The following is a 21,692-nucleotide window of genomic DNA, read 5'->3' as shown; positions in this document are numbered from 1 at the left end:
AGGCTGCAGCCTTCCTTGCTGAGCAACTTTGACTCATCTGAATGTGAGGCTCCTGTCCTGCTCATACTGCATTGTTCATAGTAAGACCACGTCAGGGAAGATACAGAAGATTCCACAAAGCGGAAACTACCACCTTATTTAGGTACTTCTAACAGAGATTCATCAGAAGTGCAAGAACTAATAGTCAAATTCAAAACTATTCTGATTTGCTTCAAAAAAAGTTTTACCATATTTGGGAAGTTTTAAAAGCTCTAAACTTCAAATGCCTTGTGATAAAATAAGAATAGGACTAACATGTATCTCAAGTAATTCTTAAGATAACTTAGGCCAAAATGGGGGCTAAAACATCAAGAAAGCTGGCCCAGACTACAAGCAGTGGAACCATAATTACCTGTTTCTCCCCACAGCGTGTCGGTGCCATTGACGTCTACCTCGTGTTCCTTCTCCAGTCCCAGCAAGCACTGGACCACCTGTCAGAAGTGGCGAGGTGATTTAATGAGTTCTCACAGCCATATGTGCTTATTATATCCCATGTATCAAAGGAGAAAGTGTGTTGTTTTTTAACCATAATTATCTCATGCTACACGAGACAAAATATAATGAAAACTGTTTTCAAGCATAATTCATATGCTATTCACATTTTCACTTTGAGAAGAATAAAAAAACCTCAGTGAATTTCAGCAACATTGTTCAGGATTACTAGGTACTCAGAATTCTAATGAATTCCAACATGACCCAAATATGCCAGCCTAATCAACAAAGGACACGGGAGATCATACAAAGTGCAGTTTCTGCATAAATCGCAGGAAGATGGTGAATCCGTTTTTTCACAAAGATACAAAACAAAGCAATATATACCTTTTCAATAAAATAAAATAAATAGTATTGTCCAGAAGATTTTTCTACTGACAGCATCATTCTTCTTTTCCCTAGTTCTTTTCCCTTCTTCCCCATCAAAAGGAGCTTGAAATCACAAGTATGGAGGCAGGAGTGCTGGCTCATGGGGAAAGAACACTATGTGAGCCCCGAGCCAGCATCCACCCTGTGCAACAGCAGCAACAGGAGAGCATAATGAAGCCATTTCCCAGTCTCCCAATCCATACCCTATGGGTAAACTGCATAATAGCCCCAAGTATGATCACATCGTCATCCCCAAAACCTGTGAATGTTACCTTATAGGACAAGAGGGAATCTGCAGGTGTGATTATGAATCTTGAAATGAGATGATTATCCTGAATTACCCATGTGTTCATCTCATACACCTGACATAATCACAACTGTCTTCAAATGAGGGACAAGAGGAATCAAGGTCAGAGGAAGAGATGGAATGACAGAAGCATAGGTTAAAGTGACGCACTTTAGGAGCGTCTAGGTGGCTCAGTCGGTTAAGTGTCTGACTTCAGCTCAGGTCATGATCTCACAGTTTGTGGGTTCGAGCCCCACGCCGGACTCTGTACTGACAGCCGAGCCTGGAGCCTGCTTCGGATTCTGTGTCTCCCTCTCTCTCTGCCCCTCCTCCACTCACACTCTGTGTGTCTCTCTCAAAAATAAATAAATGTGAAAAAAAAATTTTAAGGTGACACACTCTGAACATAGAGGAAGGGCCATGAGCTAAGGAATACAAGGCTTATAGAAGCTCTAAAAAAACAAGGAAACATTCTCCTATAGAGCTTCCAGAAGGAACACTGGCTTTTGGACATGTTAATTTTAGCCTTCTGGCCTCCAGAACTGTAAGAAAATAGATGAATGTTGTTTGAGCCACTGTAGTTTGTGGTCACTTGTTATAACAGCATTAGCAAATGCATACACCCTTCAAGGCTTCTGGTGAATGAGCCCTGCCCTTTTCTAGGAGACAGTTACTGGCCCTGCTGAGGCTGCTTTGGCACAGCATTCCTCCCAGCCAGCTTTGAAACAGGTTGAGTTTAACAGGAGTTGAGAAAAAGGTCACATGTGAATGTGGCATTCACTGTCCGCCCTGTGATGATTTTTCACACTTTGCGTTCCCATGCAGATTTAGGGAGCACTTTAAAAAAGGAAAAACATCTCCATTTGCTTATTTGTGTATTTAACATGCTCTCTGTATATGAGTATTTAAAAAACACATTTATAGTTCTTTTTTAAAGAAACAATAAACCTATTACACAGTAACATTTAACATACTGTTATGAAATATGTATTTTTTAAGTGAAATTACTATTTTTTCCAAAACTAAAACATATAGGGAGGTTGGCTGGCATTGTTTCCTATTTTTATAAATCTCTTTTATGCCTATCTTAAGAGAAGACAGCTGCAATCTCTTATGTTTCTGTAATTAACTTGTTGCAGTATATTGTATTGGCTTAAATATTGTATATGTGTACTTTTAATGTTTTAAATGCCAAATTTAAGCCAGCTTTCAGTATGTATGTGTACATCCACGTGTCTGTGTGTGTGTGTGTGTGTGTGTGTGTGTGTATAGGTCCGTGTCTGCCCTTGTGTTTTAAATGCCAAAAAGTCAGCCAGCTGGCTCTGTACCCAAATTCACTATAAATCATTGTGGGTTCCAATCTTACCAAATACTGGCAACTCTAATTGCTTGAAGATAATACAGAGTAAGAAACAGGTGGAAGAGAACGGGTAAAAATGTTATTAAATCCTCAGACACATGGGTCAGGAGATTACAATTAAATCCTCAAACTAAGGGGACGCCTGGGTGGCTCAGTCGGTTAAGCTTCCGTCTCTTGATGTCAGCTCCGATCAGAAGATCCGGGTTCATGAGACAGAACGTGGTGTGGGGCTCTGTGCTATCAGCACTGCTTGGGATTCTTTCTCTCCCTCTCTCTGTGCCCCTCCCTCGTTCGCTCTCTCTCAAAATAAATAAACTTTAAAAAAAAGAAACTTAAAAAAAAAATCCTCAAACTGAGAAATACTGACATCTACCAAAAATATGTGCTCTATTTAGCTACTGCAAGAAGCTTTCCTTCAGCACAGGAACTGTGAATGACAAGCATTCTTACATGCTACCAGAACTTTGAAGTCCTATTTTTAAAAATCCTTCAAATACTCAAGAACAATTTTAGCATTAGTATTCCACATGATTATTTTTAAAAGATCACAAGGACAAAAGAATGAATCAAAGAGAAAAAAGTGCAAGACAGCTGAGCTGGAGGGTAAACGTGGAACAGAGGAGAAACTGGGATACTGCCAAGAGAGAGCCCGCCCTCCCCCCGCCCCCAACTGCAGGAGTCCACATGCGCACCAAGACCCTGGACACCAAATTCTCTCACGCAAAGGGTGGGATGTCAACAGAAGACCTAGACACGTGGTCAAACCAACTTCCATTTCTTGAAATCCTCCTTTTCTTTCATTCCTAAAGTGCATCATGGGCTAGCAACTAAGATAACTAAAAAAAGCACCTGAGGGGCACCTGGGTGGCTCAGCAGGTTAAACGTGGGACTTCGGCTCAGGTCATGATCTCGTGGTTCATGAGTTCGAGACCCGTGTCGGGTCTGTACTGACAGCTCAGAGCTTGGAGCCTGCTTCAGATTCTGTGGCTCCATCTCTCTCTGCCCCTCCCCCGCTCGTGCATGCGCGAGCATGTGTGCGCGCGCGCTCTCTCTCTCTCTCTCTCTCTCTCTCTCTCTCAAAAATAAATAAACATAAAAAAAATTTTTTTAAAGACAAAGCACCCAACCCATATTGGGCTATGGCTTCCAATTTCCCAAGAGTGTCCTCTCAGCGCCAACTCACCGAGCTGTGGCCCATGCTGGCGGCTGCTGTCAGCGCCTGCTGCAGGGCTTGGCTCTTCCTCAGTGCACCTGGCTGGGGAGGGCCTGCCGACCACTCACAGGTCAGCAGGTACCGGAGAATGTCACCATGGCCCCTCAGTGCGCTGTGCACCAGTGCACACTGGCCTTTCTTATCCAAGTGGTCCACCTGGAGGGCAAGAGAAGGTTATGGTTTAGTATCACATCCCAAATGAAGTGCGCAAACCCAGTATCACTGCAGATGCTTGGTGGGGGTGGGGGTGGGGTGTTCACATTCCAATGCAACTTTCTCTAGCGCACCAAATATCCATCTGAATTACTTCCTTGTAGTGAATCGGCCCTAAGGCCAAGGGAACCCTTTGTAGATCCAGCAAACACAAGGCACCCTCAATTCCTGTCTCTTTAGCAAAGGACTTAAAGCTCCAAGTTCTCTGGGAAACATGTGTGGGGACACAGACCAAAGCCTCAGCCAAAGCTCTGTGCTTCCCAACGCTGCTGGTGAGTAGAACACTCTAAATCTGCTGTGACAAGCTAGGATTTGGGGAGAATAAAGCAGTTCTTTAGTCATTGAAATAGGGGAGCCAGCAAAAGGCAGGGATCTGGAAAATCTAGCTATAACCAAGAAAGGGCAGGAAGGGACTCTGAAGGCCTTCTAACTGGGGAAGGAGGCCATGCACAGTCAGGTGACCTAGGACATGTCAGCATGTAAAGTGGGGCCTCAAAGCCAGGAAGGCCAGCTGTACACAAAGTTAGTGTCTAAGGGCTGCTTACCTCTAAAGGTCCAAGCAGCAACAATGGGTCATTCCCTGTCTAACCCCAGGAATACTGGACTGGAAGAGGAGCTCAGGGCCCACCCTCACCTCACTTGCAAATTCTGGTGATACTCTGCACCCTCACCCAGAAGCTTTGCAGGAGACACCTGCATGACACCCAGCCTCCTCCTACAGAGCTTTTAGCGGTGATGGGAGGGGGCCTGCTAGCCTCCACAGAAAGCTAAGCCACCATTTAGATGTAGAAATGAAGGCATGGAGATGTGCACTAATGCACATGCCGGGAAGGCTTAATTGCAACATTCCCTTCTTCCATGAGCTGAAGTCCCTTTACCCCAAATATTGTATTTTTGAGGGAAAAATTAAAAGGCTCTCATAGTTTCTATAAACCTAATTAATGTCTTCCTGTTGAAACTTATATATCCTAATTAACTATAAAGACAAATACCAGCGATTTATTTCTATTTTTATTCAAAAGCACATCCCCTCTCTCCCAAAGAAATGCTTATAGCAAACCTAAAGAGAGTTTACTGTGAGCTTGGCACTGTTCTCATTTAATCTCTCAACATTAATGGTCCTAGAGTAACTTGTTTAATAATATAGTTACATTTATTTAATGCTCAGACAACAGACCTGTGGTAGATACTGTTGTCATAATTATTTTACAGATGAGAAGCCTGAGGCACACAGACTGGACAGTGTGCCCAGCATCCTAGCTGGCAGGTGGAGAAATGAGGATTGTGGGCTGTCCAGCTCCTGCAGCCATATGCTCAAGTACATGGCTTCTAAGACCCATGGAACTCATTTTATTGTTAAAAAAAAAAAAAAAAGACATGAAATGAAATAGGATAGGCAGAAAAGAGGCAAAAAACACTCCTAAAATCTTTTAAACCAATCTAGTGCTCTGTTAAAATCTGTGATTGATGGAGTTCTAGGTCACCATTTCCAGGCTTTTGAAAGGATGACCTCTACTCACGCTGCTGTTGGCCTAGGGTCTCCTTGGTGTCCTGCCTCCCCATGGGTAGTATTAAGGAGAGTTAAGAGCTTATGAGCAAAACACATGACGCCTCCTCTCCAAGGCCGCACACCTGACCACCAACATCAGGCACCATCACGCCCTGACTGAAGCAGGCAGCTCACTCTTTCTGTTTAGGTGGCGATTTCTATTAGTTGCAATTCGACAAAGCAGAGACAAAAGGGAGGCTGGCCCAGCTGATGACAATTCTAACAAGGCTATGAAGACATCCTCCCCCTCTCCCCACTGGGGAATGCTACCAGCTTACCCTCGCCCCCTTCTTGGCCAGCAGACAGACCAGCTTCATATGGCCAGCTGCTGCAGCATAGCAGAGGGCGGTCATGCCATTCTCTGACATTCCCTCCAGGCAGGCGCCAAATTCCAGGAGCAGAGTGACCACTTCCTCATGGCCAAGGTGAGACTGGACGCACAGGATTGGGGCATTATTTAACACTTCTGTTCTGTAGTTCACGTTGGCCCCTCCCAAAATCAGGAGACGGCTGACCTGTTGAATAATATCCCCCAACAAGATGAATTCTCACATAAACGTCAGTCACAACAGCATTTGTGGAGATGGGCAGTATCCTCATTCTAATCCAGGAGTTCCAAAACTAGAGTGTGCAACAGTACTATCTGCGAATGCACTGAAAATGCACATTCTTCATAGTGGAAAACTAAAAGGGCAGCTGCTTGGAAAACAGTGTGGAGGTTCTTCAAGATCTAGCAATCCCATTTCTGGGAATATATCCAATGGAAATGAAATCAGGATCTCGAAGAGACACCTGCACCCCCATGTTCACTGCAGCACTATTCACAATACCCAAAAGATGGAAACAAACTAAAATGTCTCTCAACCCATGAATAGAGAAGCAGAAGCGGTATGCACATATACAATGGAGTATTATCCAGCCTTTAAAAGGGAGGAAATCCTGTCACATGCTGCAACATGGATGAGCCTTGAGGACATTAAGCTAAATTAAAAAAGCCAGTCACAAAAAGACAAATGTATGATACCCCTTACATGAGGTACATAGAGAAGTGAAATTCAGAGAGACAAGTGGAATCGTGGTACCAGAGGATGAGGGGAGGTGAAAAGTTTTCTTTAACGAGGGTAGTGTTTTAGTTTTATGAGAGGAAAAAGTTCTGGAGAGCTATTGAACAATAATGTGAATATATTTAATGCTACTGAATTCCGCACTTAAAAATAGTTAAGATGGGGGCATCTGGGTGGCGCAGTCGGTTAAGCGTCCGACTTCAGCCAGGTCACGATCTCACGGTCCGTGAGTTCGAGCCCCGCGTCAGGCTCTGGGCTGATGGCTCAGAGCCTGGAGCCTGTTTCCGATTCTGTGTCTCCCTCTCTCTCTGCCCCTCCCCCGTTCATGCTCTGTCTCTCTCTGTCCCAAAAATAAATAAACGTTGAAAAAAAAAATTAAAAAAAAAAAATAGTTAAGATGATAGGTGGCTGGTTGGCTTAGTCAGTTAAGCATCCGACTTTGGCTCAGGTCATGATCTCATGGTCCGTGAGTTCGAGCCCCCGCGCATTGGGCTCTGTGCTGACAGCTTAGAGCCTGGAGCCTGCTTCAGATTCCGTGTCTCTGTCTCTTTGCCCCTCCCCTACTCGCACTCTCTCTCTCAAAAATAAATAAATAAATGTTAAGAAATTTTTTAAAATAGTTAAGATGGTCAATTTTATGTTTTTTTTTTAAACCAAAATTAAAAATTTTAAACACCCTGAAAAAAAACCTTAAAATGCACATTCTCCGGCTCCACTTTCAGATTTCTGATTCAGCAGGTCTGGAGTGAGGCCTGAGACTGCTTTTTAATAGTTCCCTGATGATACGGATACTGTTGGTCAGTGGACCACACTTTGAAAAATCACTGTTCAAATAAAAATAGAAAATTCATTTTTTATGGCAATGAAATAATCACGGGATTGAATAATTAACAGTGAGCTAACAAAGACAAAAGTAAATGCAAATACTCTTTTTTTTACAGGACACGTTCCTACAAGAAAAAGTAGAACACGTTAAAATGTTCCTGTGCCTCTGGGATTGTCAGCAGCACAAGACTCCCAGAAAATAATCTGTTTTTTCTACTGATTACCACATCCACCAACCACTAAACTTGCTGTGTGATTTTCAGAAAATTACTCAGTCTCTCTGTGCTTCAGGTACCTCCTAAGACAACCCAGCGGAATGCCATCCCATGCTACCCAATAGGTACTCTTGGTTAACAACGTTGGAAGGTGCGCTTTTAGTACTTCCTTGCCGACCACCTTACAAGACTTTACCTGGAAGGTATGTGCTTAGAGGCAGAACTTTCCTAAAGATGTCTGTCGTTAATTAATACTTCGTCTGCTTCTTGGAAAAAAAACATTTCCTTTGTCGGTGTAATGCTGCTGGTATTTTTACCACTTAACCCCCAATCGGTTTGTGGCTCTTCCCCCAGCCCACAGTTCTTAACCCTGCTGCACACTGAAACCACCTGGGAGCTTGAAAGTTTCCAGTGCTGGAGCCCCACCCTTGGAGATTCTGACTTGGCCATGGTACCAAAAGCTCCCAAGTGACTGCCGTTGGCAGCCAGGGCTGTAAACACATCAGGTGATAAATGCAGCTACAAAGCATGGGCTTGCTCGGAGCCAGGGACCCTCCGCCTGTGTGATTTGGGGCACGCTCCAACTGCCCTCGGCCTCAGTTCCCTCATCTGAAAAATGGAGATAACAGTTTCACTTCACTGAGCTGTTGTGAAGATTAAAAATGAACATGCCACACACACATACATACAGCACTTAGCACAGCCCTCAGCATCTCGTAAGTGCTAAATAAATATTGCCATGGTCACAGTCATCTTTTGTAAAATCTTCAGAAGGGACAAGACCCCAGGCCCCTGACAAGCACAGTAGGGAGCTCTGCCCCGGTGTCTGGCAACCCAGGTCTCCCTACCACCTTCCCCTCCTCTGCTATCACTAGCACAGAGCAGCAGGGAGATCTCCCACTTATTTGAGGGGAGACATAGGCAGCTCCTGTTAACAGCCACCAAACGGCACATCCAGAAGTTCTCAGGTACCTACAGCAAAGTCTCAGCTCCCTGAAAGTAGGTAAAACCTAGTAAGAACAACTCCCTTGACCGTTGTGAAAAAGAAAACCACAAGCCCAAAATGGTGTTACTTGGGCCAGGCCCGGTCACCAAACTGGGGCTTTTAATACCTAACCTGACTGCAGTTGCAACCTCTTCCAAAAATAAGTCTTTGTCAATAGGGAATTTTCTGGTCAGCACCAAAGAGGTAATTTGTCACAGGGCCCTTCTCTACCCACCAAAAGAGAATGTGCATAGTAAGACCCTCTGCCCTTTCCCCTCAGGGAGGGTGATCTTGTCTGGAATAATCCTTTCCTTACTTCTGCTTATAACTTTCTTGCCCCACCCTCCTTCCTATAAAGAGCTTCCATTTTTGGGGTGCCTTGGTGGCTCAGTCAGTTAAGCATCCCACTCTTGATTTCGGCTCAGGTCATGATCTCACGGTTCCGGAGTTCGAGCCAGCCCTGTGTGGGGCTCTGCGCTGGCAATGTGGAGCATGTCTGGGATTCTCTCTCTCTCTCTGCCCCTCCCCATCCCCTCAAAATAATAAGCTTAAAAAAAGACAAAAAAAAAAAAAACCCTTCCATTTTGTACAACTCCTGAGGGTGCCCCTCTACTTGCTAGGGGGGATGGTGCCCAATTCATGAATCCCTTAATAAAGCCAATTAGATCTTCAAACTTACTCTGCTGAATTTTGTTTTTTAATACCATGCAGAAGATGCCAAGTGTTTTTCCAAAAGTGTTAACATCTCAATGAGGTTTCTGATCACTCTAGGAGACAGGCTCTTTTGTGACCTCCATTTGGCAGGTGAGAAAACAGAAGCTCAGAGGGATAAAGCACAGATTAGCTCTGGGCACAAAGCTAATTACTGTCACAGCCCAGCGGCTGCAGCAGCTCTAGCTAACATTGCTCTGCCTTCAAGGAAGGGGTTAATGGTTCATCCCGTACATTTATTCCTAACCACATGGAAATTTCCTGATTATCACCACCGCATAAGCTCTCCCTGGATAACATTTGGAAATGGCAAAGTTATCTATAAACTTCTGGGTTTAATGAATGCAAGAAAATTTTAAAAAGGGGGTCCAGGGAGCCAGGCGAAGCAATGTAATCACGAGAACAGAAGCAACACTGGAGTCTCAGTTTTCCAAGCATAATGGAGGTTCATAGCAACACAACCGTTTCAAATGTGTATCGCCTATCATGTAGAATATGACCGGATCCTTTCCACCAAGGGAAGTCAGGCCAAAGTCCACGCCTAGTTCCTGTCTTCTCCCCTTCCTGCCTTTGGCTGAGAGAAAAATTCTCCCGAGTCCACAGCCTTGGGAAGGACGCCCACGGCCGGCATGCACTCCGATGGTACAGTGTGAACAAAACAACCCGCTGGGTGGGAGCCTAGAGGCACTGGCAGCAAAGACCCTAGTGGGCCGGCATGACCCTGGCCTGGTGAGGGCAGACGACAGTGTTAGAAATCACTGGCGCGCCAGTAAAATTAAAATTCATCTACCAAAGTCATCATTCTGGAGCAAGTCACTTTAATTTACCAAAGTGGCAAACTGCAATTGCTCAAAATGACATTCATTCCTGTATGACAACATTTAATACTCTCTAAAAAAAGTTCCCTAATTGCATGCATAATTTTAAATTACTGTAATTTGTTCAAGATTCTGTGAAAACCTTTTTTTTTTCTTGAAAGATAAAAGAAACAGAAGGATAATGGAACGCCTTAAAATTCTATAACCAAGTTATAGAATTTTGAGCACAGTGTAGAAGCAGATGACACTGAGGTTCTATAAAACAAAGTAAAGACAAATAACTCTTAGAATTGAAAGTATGTTAAAAGTAAAGTCTATGATCTCAGGAGGGTCAAACTCATTACATTCTTATGCTGTACCTTTTAATTTACTGTCTTAAAAACACCTGTATTTAAAAACCCTGTATTTGACAGGGTTTCCATTTACTTTCCTCCACTTTAAAAGAGGAACTTCTGGGCCCATAATGCACTAGTGAAAACAGATATTGCTGCATTTTTATTTCTTTCTTCCTCATCATTATAGAATTTTATTAATTGTGGAGAATTCAAAAGATATACTTTTAGCTGAGAGGAAAGATGAAACCATGTTATTGTAGTAACCTCAACTCTCATTTCTATAAAATCTAAGTAAAACAAAAACTCTTAATATGACTTCCACTATGATCATCCCTGTGATCAGTAGGAGAAGTTCTCCTTAACTACTAAAACCAGCTTCTCTGTAAAACATGCATGTGGGTTCAGCCTGGACACAGCACTCACACCGAAAAGTCTGGAAACTGGGAAGTGGGACAAAGCACAGGGTTCTTAGGAGTGGCTCTCCACTGCTGCTTTGCTGCGAGGTGCCCCGCCAAGAGGGGAGTCAGGCTGAAATCCATTAAGCCTAGGACCCTAACAGTGGGCTGAGTCTGCCCGCAGAAGGCTGTGCTTTTATCCTTGCAAAAACCCCGTCTGCATCCATGGGGGAGCAGTGGCCTTTCTCCAACCAGCACCGAGGTCCTGCATGGAGCACCAGGGCTCTAGGGGACCTGCTCCAGAGTCGGGGGACTCCCATATCCTTTATGACATAGGGGCTCCTCTGTGTGCTCATTCTACCCTCTCTACCAGGAAGCCAGAGGAGAGAGAAAGGAAGCAGAACTATGTCTACCAAGGAAGCGCTCTGCAAGGTCCACACTCCCAGACACACAGCTGAATGGCAGGTGCTGAGGATGGGGTGTGCACACAGTGGGGGAGAAAAGGTGCAGGAGTCCCCCAAGGGCACTCTTTCCAGGTGGGTCTGATGAACTGAAGTGAGGAATAGGGAAGAGAGATGCCCAGAAACCTCCAGGGCTTCGAAAGTCCTTCCCTGTATGACCACTTGCTTATACTCACCCTTGATGCTGCTGAGCAGGCAACAGGTATGATTGTGTTCATGGAGGTGTTGGAAGGGGAGGACCTGGCTCCTTGGGAAACTGCCTCAGAGGTTCTGTATGCAGCAGGGCACGTCAGGGCCTGGGGCTGAAAGGCCTGGAGTCCAGCTGACATATCGAGTGGAAGACACTTGTGATCTTTTTACTACATTGCATTGGACAGGATGGTTGTATGCTGCTGGAACATAAACCAGTAATTCCCACAATCTTTGTGGGAATTAACCCTCCTGTGTTGCCTTAAAAGACACTTGGCCTTCATGTGTTTTAGATTCTCAGACTTGCTTAAAGGAGGAAGGAAAATTGACTCTAAAAAGCACAGCAGTGCACTGGGACATGACAGCCACTGATCAGGAGGGAAGAAGCTCCCGGCCCAGTAGCAGGTCGACCCCCCTACACTTTCCACAGTCATAAATGCACACACACACGCAACCTTTAGGTAACACATTTTCTCTGTGCAACCATCGCTTTGTTGTCACTCATCAATGCTTAATTTCCTATGAACCATAAAGAGATAGTCCAGATTAGAGACCCAGGACAGTTTAAAAATCAATTTCCCCTAGAAATCTCCCTTTGACCTTTGGTTTCCTCTGTGAATTGCTTCCTTATCACATCCTCTCTTAGACAGTCCCCACGTGCTCACATGGCAGCCCACGTTTCCCTGCCCAGGAAAAAGCTAAACTTCTACAAGAAAACCAGTAATAGGGCATTCAAGCCTGTGCGATTTATATCGGGGGGAAAAGCATCATTAGAGGCTCCACCAGCTCCTGTGGCTGCCACATGGTACAGGGGACAGCAGGGCTGCTGGAGGAAAGGTGGTGGGGGCTGGGGCCCCAGCTTTCCGGACACAGGGTCGCTCACCTTCACATTGGGGGTGTAGAGATTCCTGAGAGAGGCCAGGGCGGCAGAGAGGCCCTCGGTGCTGTACCCGATCCACAGGGCTTGGAGGTGGCTTGAGGAGATTCCTGTCTTCTTACTGAGGCCCTGGAAGCAATCAGAGACAAGCGGGCCTCATCTTCTCCTTTCCCAGCAGCGTCAGGCTGAAAGGGGTAGGCCTGGGAGGGTGCAGACCTGCACTAATTCAGGGAAATGCCGAGGCACAGAGAACGCTGGACATGTAAGCCGTCCTTCCCACCCTAAAATCAAGAATCAAGGAACTAGCCCACCCTTGCTACATACACGATGCCTGAGGAAAGACATGGCAATGAAGACCAAGTTTCTTCTTATAGAAGTTCTCCAGGGGTGCCTGGGTGGTTCAGTCGGTTAAGCAGCCGACTTCGGCTCAGGTCATGATCTCACGGTCCATGAGTTCGAGCCCCGCGTCAGGCTCTGTGCTGACAGCTCAGAGCCTGGAGCCTGTTTCGGATTCTGTGTCTCCCTCTGTCTGACCCTCCCCTGTTCATGCTCTGTCTCTCCCTGTCTCAAAAATAAATAAAACGTTAAAAAAAATTAAAAAAAAAAAAAAAGTTCTCCAGTCAAAGGAAGAATAAAATTTGGAATATCACCATCCTGTAACCCTTAATGCAGAGTCCAGGCAAACATCAGTAGTGACTGATAATACCCCACTAAGAGAAGCTAACATGAATTCCTTACCTCCTGATGGAAGAAAAACCCTACAGACATATAAAGAGTTTAAACTCTAAGTAGAACTCTAAAGTAATTGTGACACCCTGCAAAAACAAAACAAAACAAAAACAAGCAACAACCAAACCCGAACCTGATTAAGCCTCTACATACAACTAGCAAATGACACGGGACGCCTGGGTGGCTCAGTTGGTTAAGCATCAACTCTTGATTTCAGCTCAGGTCATGATCTCGAGGTTCACAGAGCCTGCTTGGGATTCTCTCTCTCCCTCTCTCTCTGCCCCTCCCCAACCTGCACTCACTCTCACTCTCTCTCTCTCTCTCAAAAGAAATAAACTTCAAAACAAACAACTAGCAAATGACAGGAAATCCAGAGGAAAGAGAACCATGTTAAACTAGACCATGAAAAATAAGACCGCGATCAGAAAATCCAGGCTGTATGAAACTACACAGGTCACATAGCTCACGTTCTTCAGCAACTAAATAACCGAGAAACAAAAGGGAACGAAAGAAATGGAAACTTTAGGTGAAGAGGAACTTTTTAAAATAGATGTTAAGGGGGAAAAAATGGGGCTCATGGAAGGCTCTGAGAGGGTTGATAAAGCTGTTGAAAATCTCCAAAACCAAACACTCAAAATGACAACAAAATTCTTCAAGGTGGCGCGTCTCACCTTGAAAATGTGTGCCTTCAGGATGTGATGGCCAAGCTCCATGGTTTGCTGGCGATTCAGCTTGCCCTCTTGTCGAGAGAACATGAATGCCAGGAGAGCGTGCCCATTCCTGGAACAAGAAACACAAAGCTTAGGAACAAAAGACTCCATTCCACGAACTGTAGGCTCTCAGGTGTGAACATCTCCACACGACTCTGGACTATTCTCCTGGTGCTTCAGCATCGCCAAACAAAATGGGTCAAAAGTTGCCTCTTTACAAAAATGGCCAATGCTATTTATTCTTCAAGTCATTTTAGGGCTTTCTCTGGATTCCCCTATCTCTGTGGAGTGACCCAGAAAGAAGCTCTAGGACAAGGCAGGTCTTTACCTTTGGAACCATCCACTCTCTGTCCCTCATCCATCATTCTTCACCTTGTTTATTTATTTAGGTCTGTCACAAAAATGTCAATTCCATGGGATTAAGGGTCTTGCCTATGGCACATCAATAGGCATAATACCTAGCAAATGCCTAGCCCTTAGCAACCACTCAAATATGTATTTCTTGTATGGATGGATGAACAGAGGGACAGGTGGAGCAGAACCATCACTGGACCTGGCATTCAGGTCTCCCCCCCTCAGTGTAATCACCACTGGGAGTAGACCTGGCCAAAGGATAAGACCTGACAAAGAGAACAAAACAAAAACCAAGCCATGCAAAGCAACAGCACATACTCAGAAATACCTAGAATTCTAGGCTTGGATGGAACACAGTTCGTTACTGGGTGGAGAAAACTAAGATGTACAAGCAGACTTGCTGTGTCTGGGCACATGGTGGACATTCAGCTGACACCACCAATTAACCCCTCACTAACCCTTTCATGAAAAAGCCATCCTACCCATCACCCTCTCCACATCTGCAAGACTCATTCCGTCTCCTGTGGGATCCATGCCTCTGTCTGAGCCAATTTGTTTGGGAAAGATGTTAGGGGCTGCTTATTCCAACAGCAATGACTTCTGTACAATGTGAATTATTTTCATTTCTATCAATCTGACAACTCCGAGGTGCTGGATTTTTTGTTTTGTTTTGTTTTGTTTTGTTTTGTTTTGTTTTGTTTTGTTTTGTTTTGTTCTGGAGGGAAAGCAGGTAATGGTGGAGAAAAGGAAGCATTATGGGAAAAAAATGCATTCTCCCCAATGTTTTCTGGGAGTTACTAATCTAGATGAGTAAAATCATGCATCATTTAAATAGTGTTTAGCTATCCAACTGCCTGCCTGTTTTTCAAATAGGTTATAAACTATGTTAGAGATGAAAAAAATCAAGGCAAGTAGAGACCAAGAGATTGCTTTTTATACTTCAGGGGAAGGCATGACTTAAAAACATGCTGACACTGAGTGCCTTGTCCAACATCTCGTAAGGGATTAGAGCTCTTCCACAAGCACACAGTCTGTACTTCTTTGCACACATTCCACCTGCCACACCTCAAGCTTGGGTTTTCCCTCTCAGATGAGATTCTCCTATGTTCCCACCCTTCCTGCTCCCTCCCACCTACCAGTGGTCCAGGCTCTATATCCTCCCTAGTTCCCTAGTCCCTAGCCATGGGCAGGTCCCAGGGTTCAACCTGGCTCACATCTCCCAGCCATAGCCTAAGCCATCCTTAGTCTCCCAGTCTGCTGAACTCAATGGCCACACCAACTGTGTCCACCACAAAGACATACTAGGCTAAGTACCATGGCTACACCCCTAATGGGGAAATGATCATGCATCCTTCAGTGGCTTCTAGTGATCTCAGCTAAGCACGTGGCCTCCTGCCTAAGGAGACAATTCATGTAATCACTAGATAGCTGTGTTCCATTCCTCTATATCCCATTTACTTTTCTTCCCTTCCTCCTAGATCCTGCAGTGCTTTCTAAGGCTACCTGCACTTATAATTCTGTTCATTATATACCAGATGCAGAAACTTAGCTAATTGTTTCACTAAACCATACAATCCCGCAAACCACTAAACAGTTTGTTTACATGAGGAAACAGAGGCCTGGACAGGTCAAATGATTTGCCCAAAAGATCAAATAGCTGGTGAACTGAGAAGAGATTTGAACTGCAGTCTACCTAATGCAAGCACCTTTATGCTCTTTATCAGTGCACCATGATTTCTCATTCATTCACTCATTAACATCCACCTTGTAACTAGCACCATGCTTGATATGGAGGATTCCACAGGGAACAATGTGAGGTGCTTCCCTGGAGGAGCTCTCAGCTACCAGAGGACTATAAACAACATTCATCAGAATGGTGCCATGAATCACCTCAATGGGAATACAGAGGAGACAAGTTGCCTGTGCTCCCCGCCCCTATCCCCTTGCATTTCCATTAGGTTTCCCCACATTATCCCACACCTTTCCAACAACACCTCCAACTCCTGTGTTAAAACAACAACAACAAAAAACACCCTTTCCCCACAAACAAACCCAAACCTCTCCACCCTTACACTTCTTATCCCAGAATTTTGGTGCTCTCCTCTTCCATCCCTCACAGCTGGATGGAAGGAATCTCTAAGAATGTGGGACCTTCCTCCTCCACTGGGAAGCCAAACTCCCTCTTAGTTATCATCTTCCTTCACCTCTCAGCAGCTCTTGCACCCCAACCTCCTTCCTGGAATTCTGCTCCATACCCCAGAAGTCAGAGCTCCCTTTCTGCTAACTACACTCCCTCATCAGACCCCTCCACCACTTCTCCATGAATGATGCCACATCTTCACCTCCAACTTCCCCACCATCAGACTTCCCTCCCACTTGAACAGGCAGTTCTGCCAACCCCACCAGCTCAAGCTGCTATAAGCAAAAGGCATCTCATGTCCTGCAACACGTGCTCCACACCTCCTGCTTTTCTTACCCTTCCTAAGAACAGTGCCACTCCTAGCTTCTGTGGCTTAACACCCTGATGTCCTCTACAGCTCCCCCTTCTCCTTGACTTTGCTTATAAGGCCAAGCTGTACCCACCCATCTCATGTTAGCAGAGCCAGTCTCTACCCCTCTGCATCCCGAAGCCAGGTCCACCAAGTCCCTGCTGCTGTCACACAGGTTCTCATGGTCCAAACCTCCACACTCCTGCCAATGTAGGTAGTCTGCACTTTTGCCCTGCTCAATTGAGGGCTCTCCAGAGATGACTGATTAAAGTCTATTCTCCCTAGCACATCCTTCTGTTAAGTCTTCTATCCCATGACAAAAGCTCCAGCCAAACTAGGTTTGTTGTTGCCAAAACACAACCTGCCATTTGACATGATGACTTGGACAGCTCCTTCTGTCTGCAATAGCCTCTTTTCCACCTACTAAAATCCTATCTGTTCATTCCTCAAGTCCATGACATGACAGCAGACAGGAGGTTGCTCAAGATTTTAAAACTCCTGATGCAACCCTAATGAACTGATGGATCCGGGAAATAATCATCAGGCCTCCGAGAGACATTAAGACATTGTGTGCCTCCTGATGGAAGCAGACCTACTATCTATTAAGTATCCTTGCAAAAAATATTTTAAGATAAAATCTGACCAATTTCAGGAAATAGAGGTGATAAACACAGTAAATACCATGAGAATGCAATCAGCAAAATTCAGATTATGGGAAACCATATAGGACAAATTACTCAGTTGTTCTTTTTAAACAAATAAAATGCAAGGACAAAGCAGAAACAGAAGGAGAAGCAAATCTATAGATTAAAAGAGGCACTGTAAAACGCATTTTCATGATCTTATCTGGATCCTGATTCAAACATACTAGAAAAATATGAAGGAAGTAAAGAAATTTGGTCACAGCTAAATGTGTGATAATACTGATAAATTAGTCTTAACATTTTAGGTGTGGCAATGGTGTTGTGGTTAAGTGTGAAAATGTCTTTTTGAGGTACATAATCAGTTACTTGGTAAAATGTCATGGTATCTACAACTTGTTATCAGCAAAAGATGACAGATGTAGTAAATATTGCAAAATATGAATTATGTTTCAGTCTAGGTGATGTGCATGAAGACTTTAAGCAACTTACTCATCTTTTTAATTCTGCTCCTGTAATTCTAACATAAGGAATAATGAAAACAAAGAAGAAAATTCTATTCCTTTCCTGAAAAGCACCAAGACATGCACAATAGGTTGCTTTATTTATAAATAACCCAGAAACAACTGCAAGGCACCACAGTAAGGGTAAATAAAGTACATCATTATTCGCCTACTAGGAGGTTTGCACACCCATGAAAAATGATACTTTGCTAAGATTTCCAAACTGCTTGCTAAGCTATCCATGATGTGTAAGCAAAAAAAAAAAAAAAAAAAAAAAAAAAAAAAAGCAGGATAGGGATTTTAATATAGAAAAAATGATATGGAGAATGTTTAAAATGCATGGAAAGAGACAGAAATAAAAAGTGAGATGTCATTGACTCTGGGTATTGGGTTCTTTTTGCTGCTTCTCCCTAATTAGGGCAAAATTACAACTAACTACGGTGGGAAGAGAAATGCTACCCATCTTTCAAGGCCCAGCCCAAATGTCCTCATGTATGTGAAACACTTTCCAAAAACGGTCTTCCCTAGCTGGAAGCCTCCCTTTTAAAGTCCACGTGCAGTGCTTTCTTCCCACATGGTCACTTCCTCCCTCACTTGCCCCCTTGTGTGGGAAGCCCTTGAGAGCTGGGCCCTTATCCCAGGACTCTCTGAATCTGCCACAGTACCCTGCATGTGGTGGGCCCGCAGAGACTTCTGCTGAAATGCATCCAGTAGTGTCCTTTCACCAGCCTTGTCTGCTGAATGAAATTCCAGGACTAAAGGGGTCTTGGGTAGATGCTGATGTGCACAATGCCAAATAGGAACTCCTTATACTTTGCACCCTGGATGTCTCTCTTGTCCTGGTCCAGTCCTGGTCCTACCCTGGGTAATTCCCCACACATGCTTCTTGGAACACATCAGCACTCAGGAGCCCAACATTTCAGGTACACGTCTGCTAGTCACTGCACAGTGAGCTCTGCTCCAGGCTGCATTACCTCAGTGCTGCCCACCACCCAAAGCAGAGCGAGGCTTTACAGTGACTACAGTTCAACTTCCTCTGCTTCAAACCCTAGTGACAAATCTACATCCCCTGTTGAAGTTTCTCAACTTGTTTTTATGTTTCTACAAACTCGACTGTAGCCTATCTTCCTAGAAAATGATCCAACTTGGCTAAGTATGTCAAATATATGGTACACATATCACCTTGTTATTTACAGTCTCGCTAAATAACCTGGGAGTTACAGTTTGTTGCCTCAAACCAGACTCAAAAGAACACACTTTTAGCCTGGTGTTACCTCAGAAAACAACAGTACCCCCAACATGAAACAGCCAGACTCCCATCTGGTCAATGTCAAATCAGTACTCATGGGGAAGAAGGTGGTGCAGCTTACAAATGCTTATTTCACATCTTCATTCCTGGACCCCAGCATCTGGTCACCTGGCCAGTGCAGCTCATAGGGAACAGTTTAGCAGCTTGCTGGACCTGGTACCGAGTCGGGGGCAATTATGACTCACAGACAGCAGAAACAATTCAAGACAACAGTGAGGCAGGCCAAGGCCAGGGCCAGGCAGAAGTAGTAGACAAGAACCCACCCTTATATAAGGAAACAAAAGCATCTGCACCCTCAAATTCCCTGAACTCTCACTCTGACTAGCATGAGGCCACATGAGAGTCAGGCTTACCACCTTCCCTCCCCTGAGAAGTGCAGAGAGCGGAGTCTTGGCCCCACCCTGCTGAGACTCCTCAGTGGAACCTTCCACTCCCTAGATGCAGCTGCCGCAGGACCATCTCATAAATGGGGCATCTGAGGTCTGAATCTGAATCCTGCTGACCCCAAGCCTGTTACACTGCACTGAAGCACAAATGCAAATAATCACAACCAGCTGTGATCACTGTGCTCCATTTGGGGCCTGCAGGCAGATCTGATCCCTGGGACAAGATGCTATATGCCCAAGAGGGGCAGCAGTGATGCTAGGGGTCCAAGACAGTGCACAGACTCAAGGTGAGGAAGCTGAGCTGAGAGTGGCTTCTGGAGAAGCCCACTGTTCCCTGGAACATGTACCACACTGTGACTCCCATAAAGGGGACCAAGGTCTAGAAGAGAAAGGACAGCGAAGAAAGGTCACCAGGCATTGCTCAGCTTCTCTCTCACTGGAGGTACTCGCATACAAATTTCTAGCAATTAAAGGATGGAAGTTTTTGTTTAGCAGCAAGGTTTTCCACGGCCCTCCTGAATTGTTCATCATGTGTTGCCTTTCCATTGAGAAGGGTGAACTGGAGAGGAGGGGAAAAAAGGGTGAATTGTGTTTGCAACCCCTTCTCCAATCGCACATTAGACTCCCTGCAAACAGCAGACAGGAAGCGGCCTGCCATACCTGGGCTCGCATAGGAAGGCCGTGTTTTCACCATCTGCTCTCCAAACGAGCCACTCCCGGAAGGACGGGTGGCAGAACATGCGGGTTTTGTCTCGCCTCTTAATGAGGAAGCAGGAGAGAGCATCCATCCTCTGCTGGAAGTCCTCCCATCCCTGCTCCCCTTGTACGTGGCCCGCGTTAATGGCCTGAAAGATCTGCTCATCCGTCATGGGGTGGAGGGATGCGAGGGCCACGTTTAGAATCGGAAGTGCTCTCTCGAAGGCGGACTGGGTCATGAACTTCATGTTGCACTGCAGCAGATAGAGCTCAGACAGAGACACGGGGACCACCTTGTAGCTGGCACTTTTGATGACCAAATGTCCCCTCTGGAAGAGGTCCAAGGTGAGTTTGAGGTACAGGTAGGAGCCGAGGCTCCGCAGCACCAGGTGGCTGCTCACTTTCCCAATAAGGGCGGCGTCGGCCTTGCCGTTCAGGGAGATGTTGCTGAGGATGTCCTGGCTGCTGTGGACCCTGTGCTGGACGTAGGCATGCAGGTCACTGTGAATGTCTTTGTTGTCCGGAAAGTCATCTAAGGAAAGCTTGACGAATGGCAGCGTGCTCACAATTTCCTGTGGAAAAAAAAAAAAACGCCAAAAACCCACAGTGTCAGTCCACAGAGATTTCTTTTTTATGTCAGCTGCATTTCAAACTAGATTCACTAGTTTTCTTTCAAGGAGGATTTTCATGGATTACAGGGACTCATTGTTTTGTATTAAAACATGTAATAGGATAAGTTGAAGATAAAAAGCTTATGTGAAAGAAATCCTGATGCGAGATCGAATCAGTAATGGCTTTCCCGAGGCCCTCATCTGAAGACTCAGAAACGAGCAAGATGTAAGAGCTCCGGGCAGACAATGGCAAGCTGGCCATTCCAGCACAGGGGCAGTGAGACCCTGAGGTGACCCAATACTCATAATCCTTACATTGTGCAGAGGTTACATAACAAGGACAGACACAAACCAGCACTGTGTATCTAAGAACACGGCCAGACACCGAGATAAGAGGCATCCCTCTCTGTGCATCAGATATTGGGACTGTATAACCGAGCCAGGAAATCTGAAACGGCCCCTGCCCCCCGGCAGGCTATACCGCAGCCGCAGCATGCCTTAATGAAGGTGCCGTACTTCAGGATAGCCTGCTAGCATTTTTTTTTAACTGTTGTTCATTCCAAGTAAACTTTTAAGTTCAAGTATAACATACAAACCATAATTGCACAACGTCATTAATTTTTACAAAGTTAAATACATCTGTGTAACCAGCAGCGAGAAACAACGTCACCAGCTCTCGGAAGCCCTGTGTCCCTTTCCATCCCACCCCCATCCGAAAGATAAGCACTCTCCTCACACCTAACAGCAGAGAGGAGTTTTTGGTTTTTTCTTTAAGCTAACCACTATCTGGGGCGCCTGGGTGGCTCAGTCGGTTGAGTGTCCGACTTCGGCTCAGGTCATGATCTCGCGGTCTGTGGGTTCAAGCCCC

General features: G+C 45.1%; 1 protein-coding gene across 16 annotated transcripts in view; it reads right to left on the bottom strand.

Annotated features, from left to right (window-relative positions):
* The window catches only part of TANC1 (tetratricopeptide repeat, ankyrin repeat and coiled-coil containing 1), a 242,412-nt gene that overhangs the window by 29,296 nt on the left and 191,424 nt on the right, over positions 1-21,692 (bottom strand). For all 16 annotated transcript variants that reach the window (XM_086718668.1, XM_086718675.1, XM_086718667.1 and 13 more), the window contains 6 exons: positions 20,178-20,785; positions 13,797-13,905; positions 12,403-12,525; positions 5,800-6,036; positions 3,730-3,915; positions 392-470 (listed from right to left, as the gene is read on the bottom strand). In XM_086718668.1, the coding sequence (XP_086574794.1) occupies positions 392-470; positions 3,730-3,915; positions 5,800-6,036; positions 12,403-12,525; positions 13,797-13,905; positions 20,178-20,785 (1,342 nt within the window). The remainder of the gene's footprint in view (positions 1-391; positions 471-3,729; positions 3,916-5,799; positions 6,037-12,402; positions 12,526-13,796; positions 13,906-20,177; positions 20,786-21,692) is intronic.

Source organism: Puma concolor, chromosome C1, assembly GCF_028749965.1.
Source record: "Puma concolor isolate L17-30 chromosome C1, mPumCon1.1.hap2, whole genome shotgun sequence".
In the NCBI taxonomy this organism is placed as follows: Eukaryota; Metazoa; Chordata; class Mammalia; order Carnivora; family Felidae; genus Puma; species Puma concolor.
Note: the sequence above shows the minus strand (reverse complement) of the source record. Positions and strands in the feature narration are given on the sequence as shown.